At 37.0% G+C, this 18,100-nt stretch overlaps 1 protein-coding gene across 2 annotated transcripts in view; it reads right to left on the bottom strand.

The window, feature by feature from the left end:
• Nucleotides 1–18,100, bottom strand: part of LOC137642396 (uncharacterized) — a 97,194-nt gene continuing 79,094 nt past the window's right edge. For both annotated transcript variants that reach the window (XM_068374915.1, XM_068374914.1), the window contains exons 5-7: nucleotides 8,959–9,108; nucleotides 6,151–6,297; nucleotides 1–2,302 (exon numbers count right to left, since the gene is read on the bottom strand). In XM_068374915.1, the coding sequence (XP_068231016.1) occupies nucleotides 606–2,302; nucleotides 6,151–6,297; nucleotides 8,959–9,108 (1,994 nt within the window). In that variant the 3' untranslated portion in view covers nucleotides 1–605. The remainder of the gene's footprint in view (nucleotides 2,303–6,150; nucleotides 6,298–8,958; nucleotides 9,109–18,100) is intronic.

The following is an 18,100-nucleotide window of genomic DNA, read 5'->3' as shown; positions in this document are numbered from 1 at the left end:
ATGTACATCATATATATAAATGAAAAAATCTCCAGCAATGATTTTGGAAAAAAAACAAGTGATTCTCCAGTGAAAGGAATCTGAGGTCAATAATACTGATACAGGTCGAGTTACAGCGGATCCTCTTAAAAGCTAATTCCCTATGAAAATACGTCCTTAATATTGTCCTACCTGCATCCCCAAAACTCATTTTCATACTAAACAAGATGAAAGCTTCTGTGGCATACTGAGTACGTAGGACGGGATGTATGGACAGATACAATCCTTACATGAAGGGCAATGGGTTATGATGACTATGATGACGACAACGATTACGACACTGGTGAAGATGGCTGTGGGAATGTTACCTGATGATGATGATGGTGATGATGAGAATGATGATGGCCACTACGTGGTCCCCTCCCTGGGACCCTATTATCTATGGTGAGAAAATATAATATCCAATCAAAACTTACACAGGAAATAAATCATGTGATTCTTCATATGAACTTTGTACAAAATGGAACTCTCTCACTCACTCACTCTTACTCTCAATACGAATAGAAGAGACAACATTTGTTTGTAAGCTGTGTGGTCCACATTTTTGGTTGGGTGTTTTCCTCCGTCTAGAAATGCAAGTCTAACTTCCACACCGAAATGGGTCGTTTGAATGCTGTCATATGATCTGCCTCCTTGCCTCCAATCACATACATGGCATTAGGAGTACTGGGCTCATATGTCACCTCTTCTTTCATAAATGGATTAATTCGTGGGGGAGGGGGAGGAGAGGAAGGAGGGATATGTCCACCAGGACCTCCTCCTCCTCCTTCCATTGAGTGTCCAGAGGAGCCATTTCCAGAACTCTCAAACCCTGGCATATTACTGGAAGAAAATGTAACTTTACTGGTTGAACTAGGTTTCTGGGTGGTTTCCGTCACTGATGAAGAGGCTAGCCCTCCCTTTCTGCTACCCCCGCTGCCTCCTCCTCCTCCACCTGGAACTCCCACACCAGTTTCTCCTACTTCCACATTGGATACTATTCCCCCTTCAGTGTCTAGACGGTTCTTCGAATAATTGGTATCTGGATGCTGGTGCTGAACATTAACAGTGTTTTTATTGAACCTTGCAGTCTGATTGTCTAATGTAACAAAATCTTCTAAAGTGGCCATTGTGAGATCAAGGGGCGTTCTACGTTCCATTTCCACTCCGAGGCCAATGCCAGAATCTGGAGGCGTTCGCAACATTTCTGCAAACTCTTTGTGACGAGCACTCTCGAGATCAAGGGCCCCAGTCCTCCAGTAGTCCTGACTAAGGAGGCCGCCATTACCTTGGCCAGGATCAAACCCAACATAATTTGGATTGGCAAAGCTATTAACACCTATCATATTATAATTATACGTACCGAAAATATTAGTATTACTACTCTGATTGCTATCTGTGGTGCATGAAAATGACATGAGGTTTTCACTAATACTTGTATCAGTGGACTGCAGCGTATCCTCATGATTGAATGCTAAACGGCCTTTTATATTAGCAACTATATCACTTGGATCGTCCTCTAGGCTGGCCTCTGCCGTTCCCTCGGCTGGCAAAACAGTAATGACCTTAACATGATTGATGGGCATTTGGGAGGCTACTGGTTTACCATCATAATCATCCTCGGTAACCTCACCAAAGTTTGGCACGGAAACGATATCTCTCGTCATCCCCGATCTTTCCTTACCGGGTTCGCACTTGTCCTTTTTCATAACGTGAATACTTTGAGATTTCACAATCTTACTACCGACGCTATCACACGTACTCGCTAAAGATTCCTCGACTATACTTTCAGTGCTGTCATTGCTAAGCATACTGTAACTATAATAACGACCAAGATGAGACAGGTTTAACTGTGATATTTTTGATATAGACAACTTGAGATGGGTAGTGGGGGCATGAGAACAGTTTCTCTGGATAAGCGATCTAAGGCGACTAGGGTCCAACTCTTCTTCGTCCTCCTCATCTGGTCCTTTACATTCATGACACGAACACGCCACTTGCTGGTATTCGCTGCACAGCTCCCCATCTAAAGCTCTGTTACCACTGTTACTACTTCCTTTAACGGATGGATCATCAGGGTGGACTCTTCTCGTCCGGTAAGAGTCACGACTATGCGAACTGCTGCTGTGGTAGCCGCTACTACTGCTGGCAGTCGACGAATGGGAATGGGACGTGTGGAAGCGGGGGCCTTTGATATGGTGTGATGGGGCGATGAAAGCGCAGAACTGCGATCTTGGCTGGGGCTTGATTCCAGAAGGCATTAATCTCTCCCACGTGCCAGTAACTGAAAGAGGTAAAAACATTGTCAAAATTCTTGTTCAAACAGTGTTATCAGAAGTAGTAATGATAAGGCATCAAAATTCTTGTTCAAACAGTATTATCAGAAGTAGTAATAATAAGAAATCAAAATTCTTGTTCAGACAGTATTATCAGAAGTAGTAATAATAAGGCATCAAAATTCTTGTTCAAACAGTATTATCAGAAGTAGTAATAATAAGAAATCAAAATTCTATCGGAAGTAGTGATAATATGGTACACTGACGTACAAATAATGGTGATCTATTAAGATTAAACACAGGCAAATTTTCTCATCAATACTGTGAATATATTTTACAATAGGGAAAAAAAGACAATATTCAGTCTAAAATATTTGTGAAAATGGAATACATTTTAAGGTTTGCTGTTTTCTCTTCCATAGCAAGTTGCTAACTTGATTGTTTACATGAACATAAATTGCTTCTTTTGTGGGAGTAATTACCTTATATGGAATATCAAAATATTCCCAAAAAATGCAAACATACACTGAAATCTAAGACTGGTATATATACACTAATAAAGGGATTTTGACGAAGGAAAAATCTATTTCTGGGAAGAGGCCTGTGACGCCCGGTGAGAAAGGTCCTTCCTTATACCTTTCCTAATATAAATCTTCCAAATATACTAGAGAAAGATAAAAGCATGGAATGCAGAGGTTACAACCCTCGCGCGAACACCTTGTAGGTGTCGTGTATTAAACAAAGGCGTGTGAAAAACCACTATTCACAGGTTGTCTTCATTCTGTTTAGCCTTATCAGTGATACTATATATTGATAAAAGAGGATGACTTTTATAGCCTGTGATTGATTGTGATGGGAACAGTTAGCGCTACGAAAGAGGCAAATTATATATACCTTGAAATTTTCTATCTTACGTTTCTTCTAGAATTACACAGACACAGTTAGACACATTACACAACAGCAAAAGCAGCAATTTCTTGTCCACTGCAGGATAAAGGCCTTAGAAATGTCCTTAGTCATATCTTGGGGTTTGGTAATTTTCATCATCACACTGGCCACTGCGAATTGGTGATGGTGGGAGACTTTAATATGATGGCTTATAGCAAATCAACCTATCATGGGTGGCCCTGAATAGAACATGTTTTGCTGATCTTGGAGATACACAAACCCTCTCACCATGTTAAGATATGCCCACTCAGAATATATATATATATATATATATATATATATATATATATATATATATATATATATATATATATATATATATATATATATGCTAAGTTACAACTCTAGTTGGAAAAGCACGATGCTATAAACCCAAGGGCTCCAGCAGGTAAAATAGCCCTGTCAAGAAAGGAAATAAGGAAACTGAAAGAATAATGTGCCTGAGTGTACCCTCAAGCAAGAAAATTCTACTACTAGACACTGAAAGACCATGGTACAGAGGCTATGACACTACCCAAGACTAGAGAACAATGGTTTGATTTTGGAGTGTCCTTCTTCCAGAAGAGCTGCTTACTATAGCTAAAGAGTCTCTTCTACCCTTACCAAGAGGAAAGTGGCCACTGAACAATTATAGTACAGTAACCCATTAGGTGAAGTAGAATTGTTTGGTAATCTCAGTGTTGTCAGGTGTGTGAGTACAGAGGAGAATATGTAAGAACATGCCAAACTATTCAGCGAGTGCGTAGGCAAAAGGAAAATAAACCTTAACCCGAGAGAAGGATCCAATGTAGTACTATCTGGCCAGTCAAAGTAACCGATAACTCTCTATCGGTAGCATCTCAACGAGTGGCTGGTGCCCTGGCCAACCTACTACCTACAAATTAGCCAGATGAATACAACCTCCCTTTACATATTTCAAAGGACAAATTCGTCAAATCATTTTCACACAATCTGTTCATTTTCTCACAATCTGTTCAATAGTGTTCAGTGAATGAGATCAATAAAGACTCCTTATGAAGCATCCAATGAACAGTAATTAGCGAGAAGAGGATTATAAAGGGGACTTTGTATCGATGTTAATTAGTGAAGATATTTCTAATTAAGACTCATTACGAAGAGATTTAAATAGAGAATTAATTAAGACGGAGGGATTTTCCACAGTTTTTCCCTTATGTTTTTCGTTTCGTCAATCTATGGGCTGTGATATAGCAATGAAATTTCGGTCTTGATTATGAATGAAAATAAGTCTCTCTCTCTCTCTCTCTCTCTCTCTCTCTCTCTCTCTCTCTCTCTCTCTCTCTCTATCTCTCTCTCTCTCTCTCATATACACACTTGCTCTGCTAAAGGTTCAGCATAAAGAGTAAATTATTACCCAAATTACAAACAACATTAATTAAAACTAAACGTTGACTCATAACAATATATATACTGAGCTAATAATGATAACTCAAATTACGAATTTACAAATTATCGAAATAGCATAATGTATTCAAATACACATACGCACTTGAATATATGTGCATATATGTATGTATATAGATACACATAATGTATATGCATGCATACATATATAAAGTATATATACACACACCCACACACACGCACACACACACACACACACACACATATATATATATATATATATATATATATATATATATATATATATATATAGATATATATATATATATATATATATATATATATATATATATATATATATATATATATCCAGTAGATTTCCCATTTAATCAAGGATGTTTGAAACATTTCCATTTAAAAAGGACCTAAAATCATTATATATGGAAAACCGGTTTAAAGGTTTGAAGGTCCCTTACGAATGGCAGAGGTAAGGGACAGTGACAATGCCCTTGAGACTGACCATATATACATATAATCAACACTCAAGGACCCCTCTCCACCCAACCTAGGACCAGGGAGGGCCAGGCAATTACTGCTCAAGGGAGCACTGGATGATTTTATTTGTGGAATTTGAATCACATGGTGTGGTGTTGGGGCTGGGGAGGCTATAAGTCCCATGGGGGCACTGTGCAGATTAAAATGAGCTGGATAACAATATGGGAGTAGAAAGTTAAAAAGTGGGTACAGTTAGTGGCTGAAGGGAGCTTTGAGACATTTTAATAATGTCTACAGTACACCATATGAGGTGCTCTGACAACACCACCTCTTGAATGGGGGGGGGGGGGGGAAATCAACATGGGTGGATCAAGCAGGGCCTGAGAGGAAAACCCCTAAAATACACAAGGATGATGAAAAATTAATTTCTAAGAACGATCTGTTCTAAAATAAGTGAAATATTCAATCTCGAGGTTAAGTCATTTCCCACAAAAGGTGAGTTATGAACTAATTAGTATATGCTTGGAATAAGTTTTGTGTAAATATATAACTAATGTACTGAAATCCATAAAATGAGAGAGAGAGAGAGAGAGAGAGAGAGAGAGAGAGAGAGAGAGAGAGAGATTTCCATCGCAAAGATTCAACCCTTCCCACCCTTCTCCATCTTTCCTAACTACAACACGACAGTTGCGGTTTCATTTGTAGCTCTCAGGGTCTCCATTCTCACCAGTGTATGACTACTCCCTTTCTCTCTACCCAGAGAGAGAGAGAGAGAGAGAGAGAGAGAGAGAGATTTTCATCACACGCAGATGGTTTCGGAGCGTTCCTCTTTGGTTATCCCTTCTCACCAGCGTATGACTATTCCCTTTCCCCCATACCTTAATCACACACAGAGGGTTTCCGAGTGTACCTTTCGGGGTATCCCCTCTCACAAGGGTATGACTTCTCCCTTTCCCCCTTAGTCAGAGAGAGAGAGAGAGAGAGAGAGAGAGAGAGAGAGAGAGAGAGAGAGAGAGAGAGAGAGAGAGAGAGAGAGAGAGAGAGCACGTACCGAAGTAATACCGCCAAAGATCATTGAGGATTTCTCCCTGTCGTTCTCCTCCGAAGACGATCATTGAGGAATGGAGTTTGGCAGCGACGTGGGAATGCAGGTATCCAGGGGAAGGTCTGGAACGCATTTGGGTCCAGGTACGTCCCACTGAAAGAAACAAATTGATTATTATTATTGATATTATTATTAGAGAGGCGAGAAGGTTCTTGAAAATCCATTCTTAATATATAACAGAAAATTATTATCAGAAGAACTTTTATTATTGATATTATTAGAGAGGCGAGAAGGACCTTGCAAATCCATTCTTAATATATTAGTCGAAAATTCCTTTCTAATATATATTCTTTAAAGACAGATTAATGTGTATTAGTTTTCACATGCTTAAATTCATGCTATTATGAGGTTTTCATGCTATAAATAATTGCAAAAAAATAATAATAAGGGTAAATAGGCCTTTATCTTGGCGATAAATCTTCCATTAGAGGCAGAGCATGTCAATATACTTGACAGAAAATAGAATCACAAGAAGTTTGATAAATAACAGAGAAAACAATAAAGCCGCAAAAATTACATAGATCAATTCTAATACATGTTTTAAGAATAACATTCGTTTGACTTGGTTTACCTAAAAGAAATCCACCTTTATTAGGAATAATGGATTCAAATTTTGCGGTTCCTAAGAAAATTACCAGAAATAGCATCTGTTAATCAGAAAATGGCAAAAACTTGTCCTGTTTTACTCAGAGTCAGATCTTGAGCCGAGACCCTTTTCAGGAAGTAGTGAACGGCCAAGAAACTGTTCTTCGGGATATGAAAATCAATTATACAAATGGTGCCTTTCAAAATGTGATTGCTGTTGGTTTCAAGGAAAGAGATTTATCTTCCATCACCAAGGGGTTCAAAATCCATACTTGAGAGCCCTTTTCATTGTACTGCCATTGATCTCAAGGAAAGAGGTTCATCTTCCATCACAAACGGGTTCACAACCCATACTTGAGAGCCCCTTTCATTGTAATATGTTACATTATACACCTAGCTATTGACACTTTCAAAGGCAGCTAGGGATGTCAAGATAGTACCGTTTACATTCACGATGGTAGAAACATTTGTTGTGGATAACGGGAGAGGGTGGACTGTGGCACACTATTGGTACCAACCAGACTCAGCAGTATCCCTCTTCAGGATAGGAGGAGCGAAGAGAAGTGCCTTGGTAGATAGATAAAAACATCAAATAAATATGAATGCTTTTGAGATGGTAGAAACAAAGTCTTTCGAATGGAAACAGAAGAGAGAAGGGGGAAGAAGCTCCTGAGGACAATTGGTAATGTTGTAAATGTGGAATAACAAATGTTGAAGGGATAAGAGAAAATTTTTATTTCAAGTCTTGAGATTATCTGGCCATGTGGAGAGAACGAGGGATAATTTGATTGGATTATCAAATTCAGGCCTGATCTGAGGGGCTAGGATGCGTAGGGTCATTCAACTGAGTCGGAAAATGAGTAAAATCGTATCAAAACGTAAAATATAATCAAAACTAACATATAAAAGTATATTCACAAAATATTCCATACCACCACTAACACATTTGAAAAAAAAATGACTGATATAAATCATTAAACTTCATTAAACCATCAAAATCACCTCAAATATCCGTGAGGGATCCACCAAGTTAGCATTTTGGCGTCTGATTTAAAAATATTGAGATGAAACATCATGTGCTTAACTGACAGTAATCTGATAATAACAAGGTTTAGACATATTAGACCTTGGTTGTTCAAAGTTTAAAAGGCCACTCATGAATGGCAGAGGCAAGGGACAGTGACAATGCCCTAGGCCTAGAGACTAACATTACATCCATATGATCAGCGACCAAGCCCCCTCTCCACTCAAGCTAGGACCAAGGAGGACAGGCAATGGTTGCTGATGACTCAGCAGGTAGACCTGTAAGGTCCTCTAAGAACGGTGAGGTTGCAGACACTACAATAAACTATCGAGTTTGAGCGGGACTCGATCCCCAGAAGACCACCAGGCAGGGACGTTTGCAATAGGCCACCATAAACCCTAAGTAAGGCAATAAATTGATGAAAATAGAGTAAAAATCACACAGTAAACGTAAAGGAGAGAAGAGGACAGAGTAGGGACAGTAAGATGGAGTTGAGAAAGGTTTTTAGAATGGAAGAGCCTCAGTATCCAGGAAACACATAGATTGTGTGCAGGGGAAAGGTGAGTGGCGCAGTGTGTCAGGGGTCTGACGCACTTTTGATGAGCATTTTGCAAAGGCATAGGTAGCTGATACTGTGGAGGTCTGCCTATATGGTTTCCTTATTGAATCAGTAGTTATAGAGTCTGCTGGCAGTGACTGTTGTGTTTTTATTTCTCTAAGGCCACCCTTTATTAGATATCATACAGAAATATTAAACTGATGAATAGCAGCAATATACATCAGAAAACAATATGCAATGAGATATTTCTTTTTAAACTAATAAATCTACAATTATGTTAATGAAAAGCTAAATTATCAAAACAATCTATAGAATAAAGGTAAAGATGTCTGGTTCAGTTCCAATTTCATCAGAATAGATGCTCACTAGAACGTCAGCTGGGCAAGGCCAACCCAACTCCCTAGTGTGGTGGCCAACTACAGCAGTGGCCTCCCCAGTAAACAGCTTAAACTCACAGTCCCAGGGTTGGGATCGAACTGCTGTCATGCGAATGCTAGGCAAACACGTTATTACTGTATTAGCAAGGATAAATTAAATAACTAAAATCTTTAAGAAACCTGAAGTGTAAAAGAAGTAATTAAATAACCTGTATCATATCGCCAAAAGTCGTTTCGCTCCTGAAGATCGGTCATGCCCCCGTACACCCACATCTGGTTGTCGTGCAGCACGGCAGAATGGGCGTGCCGGGCGGGGGGCTGCTCCCCTCTGGAGGCGAGCTGGGTCCAAGTTTCGTCCTCTGTGGATAAAAGATATATTATATAGAATACACTTACGAGTAAATGAACAGGCTGACTTAAGTCTTTGTATAGATTTTATAAGAAATATCTGTTTTAATGTTGTTAATGTTTTTAAAATATCTTATGTTTTAATGTTGTTAATGTTTAATTGTTGTTAATGTTTTTAAAATATTTTGTTTTAGTGTTGTTAATGTTTTTGAAATATTTAATGTTTTAATATGGATAATGTTTTAATGTTGTTAATGTTTTAATGTAAATTTTTTAAATATATCTTGTTTTAATGTTAATGTTTTTTTTAAATATTTCATGTTTTAATGTTGTTAACGTTTTTAAAATATTTGTTTTAATGTTGTTAACGTTTTTTAAATATATTGTTTTAATGTTGTTAATATTTTTAAAATATTTTGTTGTAATGTTGTTAATGTTTTTAAAATATTTTGTTTTAATGTTCTTAATGTTTTACAAAATAATTTATTTTAATTTTTCATTACTTCCTATATCGTTTATTTATTTCTATATTTCCTTTCCTCTCTGGGCTTTTTTCCCTGTTGGAGCCCTTGGGCTTATAGCATCTTGCTTTTCCTACTAGGGTCGTAGCTTAGCTAGTAATAATAATAATAATAATAATAATAATAATAATAATAATATTAATAATAATAACAATAATAATAATAATAATAATAATAATAATAATAATAATAATAATAATAATATCTCCTTTATATTCACACCTTCAATTCTTCTTTTCTTATCAGTTTCATTTCACATTTTTTTCCATTCATTACATCTCTCTCTCTCTCTCTCTCTCTCTCTCTCTCTCTCTCTCTCTCTCTCTCTCTCTCTCTCTCTCTCTCCGCAATCATTCATTTTTTCTATTGCGTCTTATGACCTTATTTAATCAGTCCTTGAATGTAAGAAGCTCACTGTCACCTTAAGGTCAAAGACCAGATCAGGTCAATCATCTATCATACAGGTGCTGACCTCTGGTGACCCCAATTGAATCTTAACTGGAGAAGGTAGTTTGTTCTTTATATCAATTCTGTTCTATTAATCCTCACTTTAGGGTTGTGGTGGCCGATGCAGTAACGTCCCTGACTGGTGAACGCCAGACTGGGGTTCGAGCCCCACGCAAACTCGTTTGTTTATTTGGTCGCTGCAACCTCACCATCCTTGTGACCTAAGGATGCGGGGTTTGGGGGAGCCTATAGGTCTATCTGCTGAGTCCTCAGCAGCCATTGCCTGTCCCTCCTTGGTCCTAGCTTGGGTGGAGAGGGGGCTTGGGCGCTGATCATAAGTATATATTGTCAGTCTCTAGCGCACTGTCCTGTTTGATAGGGCAATGTCACTGCCCCTTGCCTCTGCCGTTCATGAGCGGCCTTTAAACCTTTAAACTGGTTTGGCTTGGGCTCTAAGGAAAAATTACCTATTTTCATGACAGAAGAATTTGCCAGTGAGTTATTAAATTGTCTTAAAGTTTAAAGGTCGCTCATGCATAGCACAGGCAAGGGACAGGACAGTATCCTAGAGACTGACCATACAATATATGATCAGTACTCAAGACCCCTATCCATTAAACTAGGACCAGGGAGGGTCAGGCAATGGCTGCTGATAACTCAGCAAGTGGACCTACAGGCTCCTCCATACATAGCTCAAAAGGAGGGTGATGTTGCACACACTACTATAGTCAATTTTTTTTAGTGAGGCAGATTGGCACCGACTCGCAGGGGTGCCCTTTTAGCTCGGAAAAGTTTCCTGATAGCTGATTGGCCGGAAGTATTCGGACAAAGATACCTCCGTCCAATCAGCTATAAGGAAACTTTTCCGAGCTAAAAGGGCACCCCTGCGAGTCGGTGCACATCTGCCTCACTAAAACAAATTTACTATAAAAACTATTGTGCTAGAGCGGTTCTCGAACACCCATCCAACAGATTGTCAGGTAAAGACGTTATGCTACACCTCCTTACGCTCCTATAATCCCACTCTGCTGTGACGAGCCGAGAGAAGGTTGTGACTCAAAGGCAGGATGAAAGCAACTGAGTGAGTTTATAATTGAATGCTCTCCTTTATATACAAAAATTCAAGGCAACAGGAAATTTCATGTTCAAAAATCGACACCGTTACCATTGAAAAAAACAGACATGTTTTTTCAGGTTCTTTTTAGTGCGAGGGGAGAGCGAAGATACCCAAGCACAAAATGAACTATGTACGATCATGTGACACACGGTTGATACACTGCCAATTTTAACATATTTCAAATAGTTCATAAATTGATATTTCCATCTTGCTTATGGACGAGACAGAAAATATGAATATTTTTCTTGTTTTCACGACTTTTCACGATTTTTTATCAAGAGCTTCGTTTCAGCCTTTCCTTAATAACTAGAATACCCGAGCTATTGTTTTCCCGTTCCACGTGGACACTTTTCAATCAAATTCTTTCAAATACTTCCGACCAATCAGCTATCAGGAAACTTTTCCGAGCTAAAAGGGCACCCCTGCGAGTCGGTGCCCGTCAGCCTCACTAAAATAAATTGACTATAGCAGTGTGTGCAACATCACCATCCTTGTGAGCTATGTATGGAGGAGCCTGTAGGTCCACTTGCTGGGTTATCAGCAGCCATTGCCTGACCCTCCCTGGTCCTAGTTTAATGGAGAGGGGTCTTGACTACTGATCATATGTTAAATGGTCAGTCTCTAGGACACTTTCCTGTCCCTTGCCTGTGCTACTCATGAGCGACCTTTAAACCTTAAGCCAATTTAATAACTGACTGGCAAATTCTTCTGTCATGAAAAATATTAATTTTTCTTGGTAGATATTTGTGATGGATGGGATGGTATATATAGTTTTTGTTTTGCTCCTCTATTATATACGAGGTTTATTTAATTATTTATTTAGCATATTTATTAATTTAAGGATGGAATTGTACTTGTTAATCAAGTGTCAAATTACAGTTTAACATTCTATCATTTTGAGTTGTTTGAAAAGTATCATCAAAACCACAATTGATAATAATCTCAATAATAATAACAATGGCAACAACAACAACAACAACAACAACAATAATAATAATAATATTAATAACAATAATAATAATACTAACAATAACAATAATAATATTAATAATAATAATAATAATAATAATAATAATAATAATGAAAATAATCAATAATACTACTACTACTACTACTACTACCACTAATAATAATAATAATAATAATAATAATAATAATAATAATAATAATAACAATAATACTGTAATAATAATAATAATAATAATAATAATAATAATAATAATAATAATAAAAAAATAATAATAATAATACAAAGGAGCAGTTATAACTACACACATAACTATCATCAGTTGCATATCATTGTTCTTTCACCTCCTCTACTGAGCAGTCTATCTGAGCTTAGGAGAATGAACAGTTTAATCCTCTTACTGATGACAAACAAACAGGCTTACATAGGTCTTTTTATAGTTTATATATGACATATGTTTTGATGTTGTTACTGTTTTTAAAATAATTTAAATGTTAATTTTTTCTCATATCGTCTATTTATTTCCTTATTTCCTTTCCTCACTGGGCTATTTTTCCCTGTTGGAGCCTTTGTGGCACATCAAAGTTTATAGGTACATCCCCACACCACCTCCAGTACGTCCCCGTGCCCCTAGGAAAATTCCCATGCCCCTGGAGACATCCTCACCCTCTGGGGATATCCTTATGCCTTTGAGGACATCCCCAGGCATCTAGGGACATTCCAATGGTCCCGAGGACATCCCCATGCATCTGGAGAACATCCTCATGCATCTGGGGACATCTATGGGGTGGTCCCCGCATCCCTAGGGACATCCTCACAGCACTTGGGACATCCTCACGTCCATGGGTGTCTCCCCAAGCTTCTGGGGACATCCTCACGCCCATGGGAACATCCCCACGACCCTGAGAATATCCTCACGTCCCGAGGACATTTCCACACCTCTGGAGACGTCCCCACACTCCTGGGGACATCCTTACGTCCATGAGGATATCACCAAGCCTCTGGGGACGTCCCTGAGTCCCCTGGTACGTCCCCACACTCCTGGGGAAATCCTCCCGCCAATAAGGATATCCCAAGCATCTAGGGACGTCCTCATACCTCTAGGGATGTCCCCTAACCCCTTAGGACATCCGGATCCCCACCTTCTCATACAATGCACCAAAGAGCCTTCTTCGGCAGGCCACCAATACTGCGAGAGGGGGGAGGGGGGGGCGCTGAGTCTAGCATACCTTTGCCCAGGAATGCGACAGGTATGTGGCCTGACTCATTAAGAGGAGTAAATGAATATTGATTCGATCTCTCTGCCGCAAGATCCAATAAACACGACGCTTGCAGGAATTAATTACTTTCAAATACGTTCGTTCGTAAAATTTTTCCAAATAGTTTTTTATTATGATAAAAAACATACGAAATTATTATTACAATTCATATTGTTGTTATTATCAACTTTAGTAGAATCCAATACCAAAATTTCTAAATACTAAAAACAATAAAAACAGAGCCAATATATCAAAGCAATCTGCTCTCATATATTAAGACAATAAACCTACACTTGAGAAATAGAAAAAGAGCATTTAGATCATGGCATTCTGCTCTCATATATTAAGACAATAAACCTACACTTAAGAAATAGAAAAAGAGCATTTAGATCATGGCAATCTGCTCTCATATATTAAGACAATAAACCTACACTTAAGAAATAGAAAAAGAGCATTTAGATCTTGGCAATCTGCTCTCATATATTAAGACAATAAACCTACACTTAAGAAATAGAAAAAGAGCATTTAGATCATGGCAATCTGCTCTCATATATTAAGACAATAAACCTACATTTAAGAAATAAAAAAAGAGCATTTAGATCATGGCAATCTGCTCTCATATATTAGACAATAAACCTACATTTAAGAAATAGAAAAAGAGCATTTAGATCATGGCAATCTGCTCTCATATATTAAGACAATAAACCTACACTTACGAAATAGAAAAAGAGCATTTAGATCATGGCAATCTGCTTTCATATATTAGACAATAAACCTACATTTAAGAATAGAAAAAGAGCATTTAGATCATGACAATCTGCTCTCATATATTAAGACAAAAACCTACATATAAGAAATAGAAAAAGAGCATTTAGATCATGGCAATCTGCTCTCATATATTAGACAATAAACCTACACATAAGAATAAAAAAGAGCATTTTGATCATGGCAATCTTCTCTCATATATTAGACAATAAACCTACATATAAGAAATAAAAGAGCATTTAGATCATGGCAATCTTCTCTCATATATTAGACAATAAACCTACACATAAGAATAAAAAAGAGCATTTTGATCATGGCAATCTGCTCATATAATTGACAATAAACCTACATATAAGAAATAAAAGAGCATTTAGATCATGGCAATCTTCTCTCATATATTAGACAATAAATATACATTATAGAAAATGGATCTGGCAGTAAAGGTTTGTCAGTTTTGTCCATTGCGAAGCATAATGTCTATTACATGTCTACGCATAACTTTTTTCAAGGTATGTTTGTGTGATCTGACCAGGAAGCTTATATATGTTTAGAGAATTGGTGAACAGATACTGGCCATTATATTCAAATATATTCGAATTGTGTTATGCATATTCTTATAATGATTATTATTATTATTATTATAAGCTAAGCTACAGCCCAAGTTGAAAAAGAAGGATACTATAAGCCCAGGGGCTCCAACAAGGAGAATAGCCCAATGAGGACAGGAAATAAGGAAACATATAGAATAGTTTATCTGAGTATACCTACAAGCAAGAGAACTCTATAAACCAAAGCAGCTGATGACAATGGTACTGAGGCTATGGCCCTACCAATGACTAGATAATAAATGGCTTGATTTTGGAGTGTCCTCCTAGAAGAGCTATTTTCCTTTGCCAAGTGGAAAGTAGCCCCTGAACAATTAAAGTGCAATAGTTAACAACTTGAGTGAAGAAGAATTTTTCGGTAATCTTATGGTTGCCAGGTGTATGAAGAAAGTGGTGAATTTGTAAAGTATAGGACAGACTATTTAGTGAATGCGTAGGCAAAGGGAAAGTGCACCGTAGCCAGAGAGAGGGATCCAATGTAGTACTATCTGGGCAGTCAATATACCCAATAACTCTCTAGCAGTAGCATCTCAACGGGTGGCTGGTGCCCTTGTCATCCTACGCCCTAAATGCTTAAAATTAAAGTGTGTTATAAAATTTATATAAGTTTTATTAAGTTTTAAACTGGTTTAGGAAAGTCCGGGGATCACTGCAATACACGATTTACCTCTTATCATAGAGAGATAGAGTGTTGAATGGCGAATTTCATTTATCATCATAGAGAGATAGAGTGTTGAATGGCGAATTTCATTTATCATCATAGAGAGATAAAATGTTGAATGGCGAATTTCATTTATCATCATAGAGAGATAGAGTGTTGAATGGCGAATTTCATTTATCATCATAGAGAGATAGAGTGTTGAATGGCGAATTTCATTTATCATCATAGAGAGATAGAGTGTTGAATGGCGAATTTCATTTATCATCATAGAGAGATAGAGTGTTGAATGGCGAATTTCATTTATATTCATAGAGAGATAAAATGTTGAATGGCGAATTTCATTTATCATCATAGAGAGATAGAGTGTTGAATGGCGAATTTCATTTATCATCATAGAGAGATAGAGTGTTGAATGGCGAATTTCATTTATCATCATAGAGAGATAAAATGTTGAATGGCGAATTTCATTTATCATCATAGAGAGATAGAGTGTTGAATGGCGAATTTCATTTATCATCATAGAGAGATAGAGTGTTGAATGGCGAATTTCATTTATCATCATAGAGAGATAAAATGTTGAATGGCGAATTTCATTTATCATCATAGAGAGATAGAGTGTTGAATGGCGAATTTCATTTATCATCATAGAGAGATAGAGTGTTGAATGGCGAATTTCATTTATCATCATAGAGAGATAGAGTGTTGAATGGCGAATTTCATTTATCATCATAGAGAGATAGAGTGTTGAATGGCGAATTTCATTTATATTCATAGAGAGATAGAGTGTTGAATGGCGAATTTCATTTATCATTTTAAAACCTACGACAAAACTAAGATTTGAGACTAAACAAGAGATGAGTAACAAACACTGATGCAAATTCACATTCTTGTCACGGTTTATAACATGACTAGTGTACGTGACCCGTCAAGAATGAAGGCTAAAGATTTAGGTAGATATGCACACACACGCACAAACACAGATTAAATCCTTCCCATCACCTCCCCCTTTCCTAAGTACAACCCCTGTCACTAGGGGGTGACTACACCCTCTCCCCTCTACCCGAGGGAATGGGAGAGACCGGGTAGTTATACATCTGGCAATGCATCTGATAGTGACCAGAAAGAATTATATGTAAATATATATATATATATATATATATATGTATATATACACACACACACACACACATATATATATATATATATATACAGTATATATATATACGTAAAAATCACAGGACAACGTGATGCTCAGATGCAGTATGTGTACACGTATGTATATGTCTATGTATATATTATGCATGTTTGTGTATGAACTGTCTGTGTATACGTATGTATATGACTTTTTATATATTTATATATAGATGTGTTTTACATGTACATATAGTTTTGCTCATGTATTTATATAGATAAGACTACTGTTATTCATATAAAGAAACTGTATTGAAAGTCAAAAACAAGAATTTACCGGTCACCAGAAATGACCCTTTTTGGCAGGTGTCTAATGAGGTTCGATCTCCGCCCAGTAAACACCTGACCTCAGCCCAGGTAGCTGGTATGGGAGTGGCATTGTTCTGTATGCCTCTATATGTATGTTCGTACGTTTACTTTCCCTATAAAATGTATAAAGAAACATCTGTCAATAACAATATCTACGGGCCAACCAAGGGAAAGGCCCGTGCCAACAACAAGTGTTGGCTTTAATACCCCAACAACAACAACTGTCAATAAATCAGTCCTCAGAAGAAGTATCACGAAACTAGTCAGGACTTAATCGTATATGTCATATTTTCATTTTCCCTGTGGATCTTCTGCATATATATATATATATATATATATATATATCAAGACACTTGCTCTTTATCATACATTGGAGATTACAATTTTCAATGTTCCTCTTATTACTATCACCATTATCATTATGAACATCACCATCATTACACCATTCCTTTCATCATCCTGATTACAAATCAGAGAAAAAAATAACAACTAAGTAACTCCACAAGTAATTTACTTAAATCAGACCTCCAAAACTAACTTACTTAATTCGAAACTCCAAAAGTAACTTATTTACATTGAAACTCTAAAAGTAACATACTTAATTCGAAACTCCAAAAGTAACTTACTCAATTCGTAACTCTTAAAGTAACTTACTTAATTCGAAATTCCAAAAGTAACTTACTTAAATTGAAACTCCAAACGTAACTTACTTAAATTGAAACTCCACAAGTAACTTACTTAAATTGAAACTCCAAAAGTAACTTATTTAAACTGAAACTCCACAAGTAACTTACTTAAATTGAAACTCCACCAATAACTTACTTAAATTGAAACTCCACCAGTAACTTACTTAAATTGAAACTCCAAAAGTAACTTAATTCGAAACTCTAAAAGTAACTTACTTAAATTGAAACTCCAAAAGTAACTTACTTAAATTGAAACTCCAAAAGTAACTTACTCAATACGAAACTCCAAAAGTAACTTAATCAAATTGAAACTCCAAAAGTAACTTACTTAAATTGCAATTCCAAAAGTAACTTACTTGAATCGAAACTCCAAAAGTAATTTACTTAAATCGAAACTCCAAGAGTAACTTACTTAAACTGAAACTCCAAAAGTAACTTACTTAATTCGAAACTCCAAAAGTAACTAAATTAAATT

This window comes from Palaemon carinicauda, chromosome 6, assembly GCF_036898095.1.
Source record: "Palaemon carinicauda isolate YSFRI2023 chromosome 6, ASM3689809v2, whole genome shotgun sequence".
NCBI lineage: Eukaryota > Metazoa > Arthropoda > Malacostraca > Decapoda > Palaemonidae > Palaemon > Palaemon carinicauda.
Note: the sequence above shows the minus strand (reverse complement) of the source record. Positions and strands in the feature narration are given on the sequence as shown.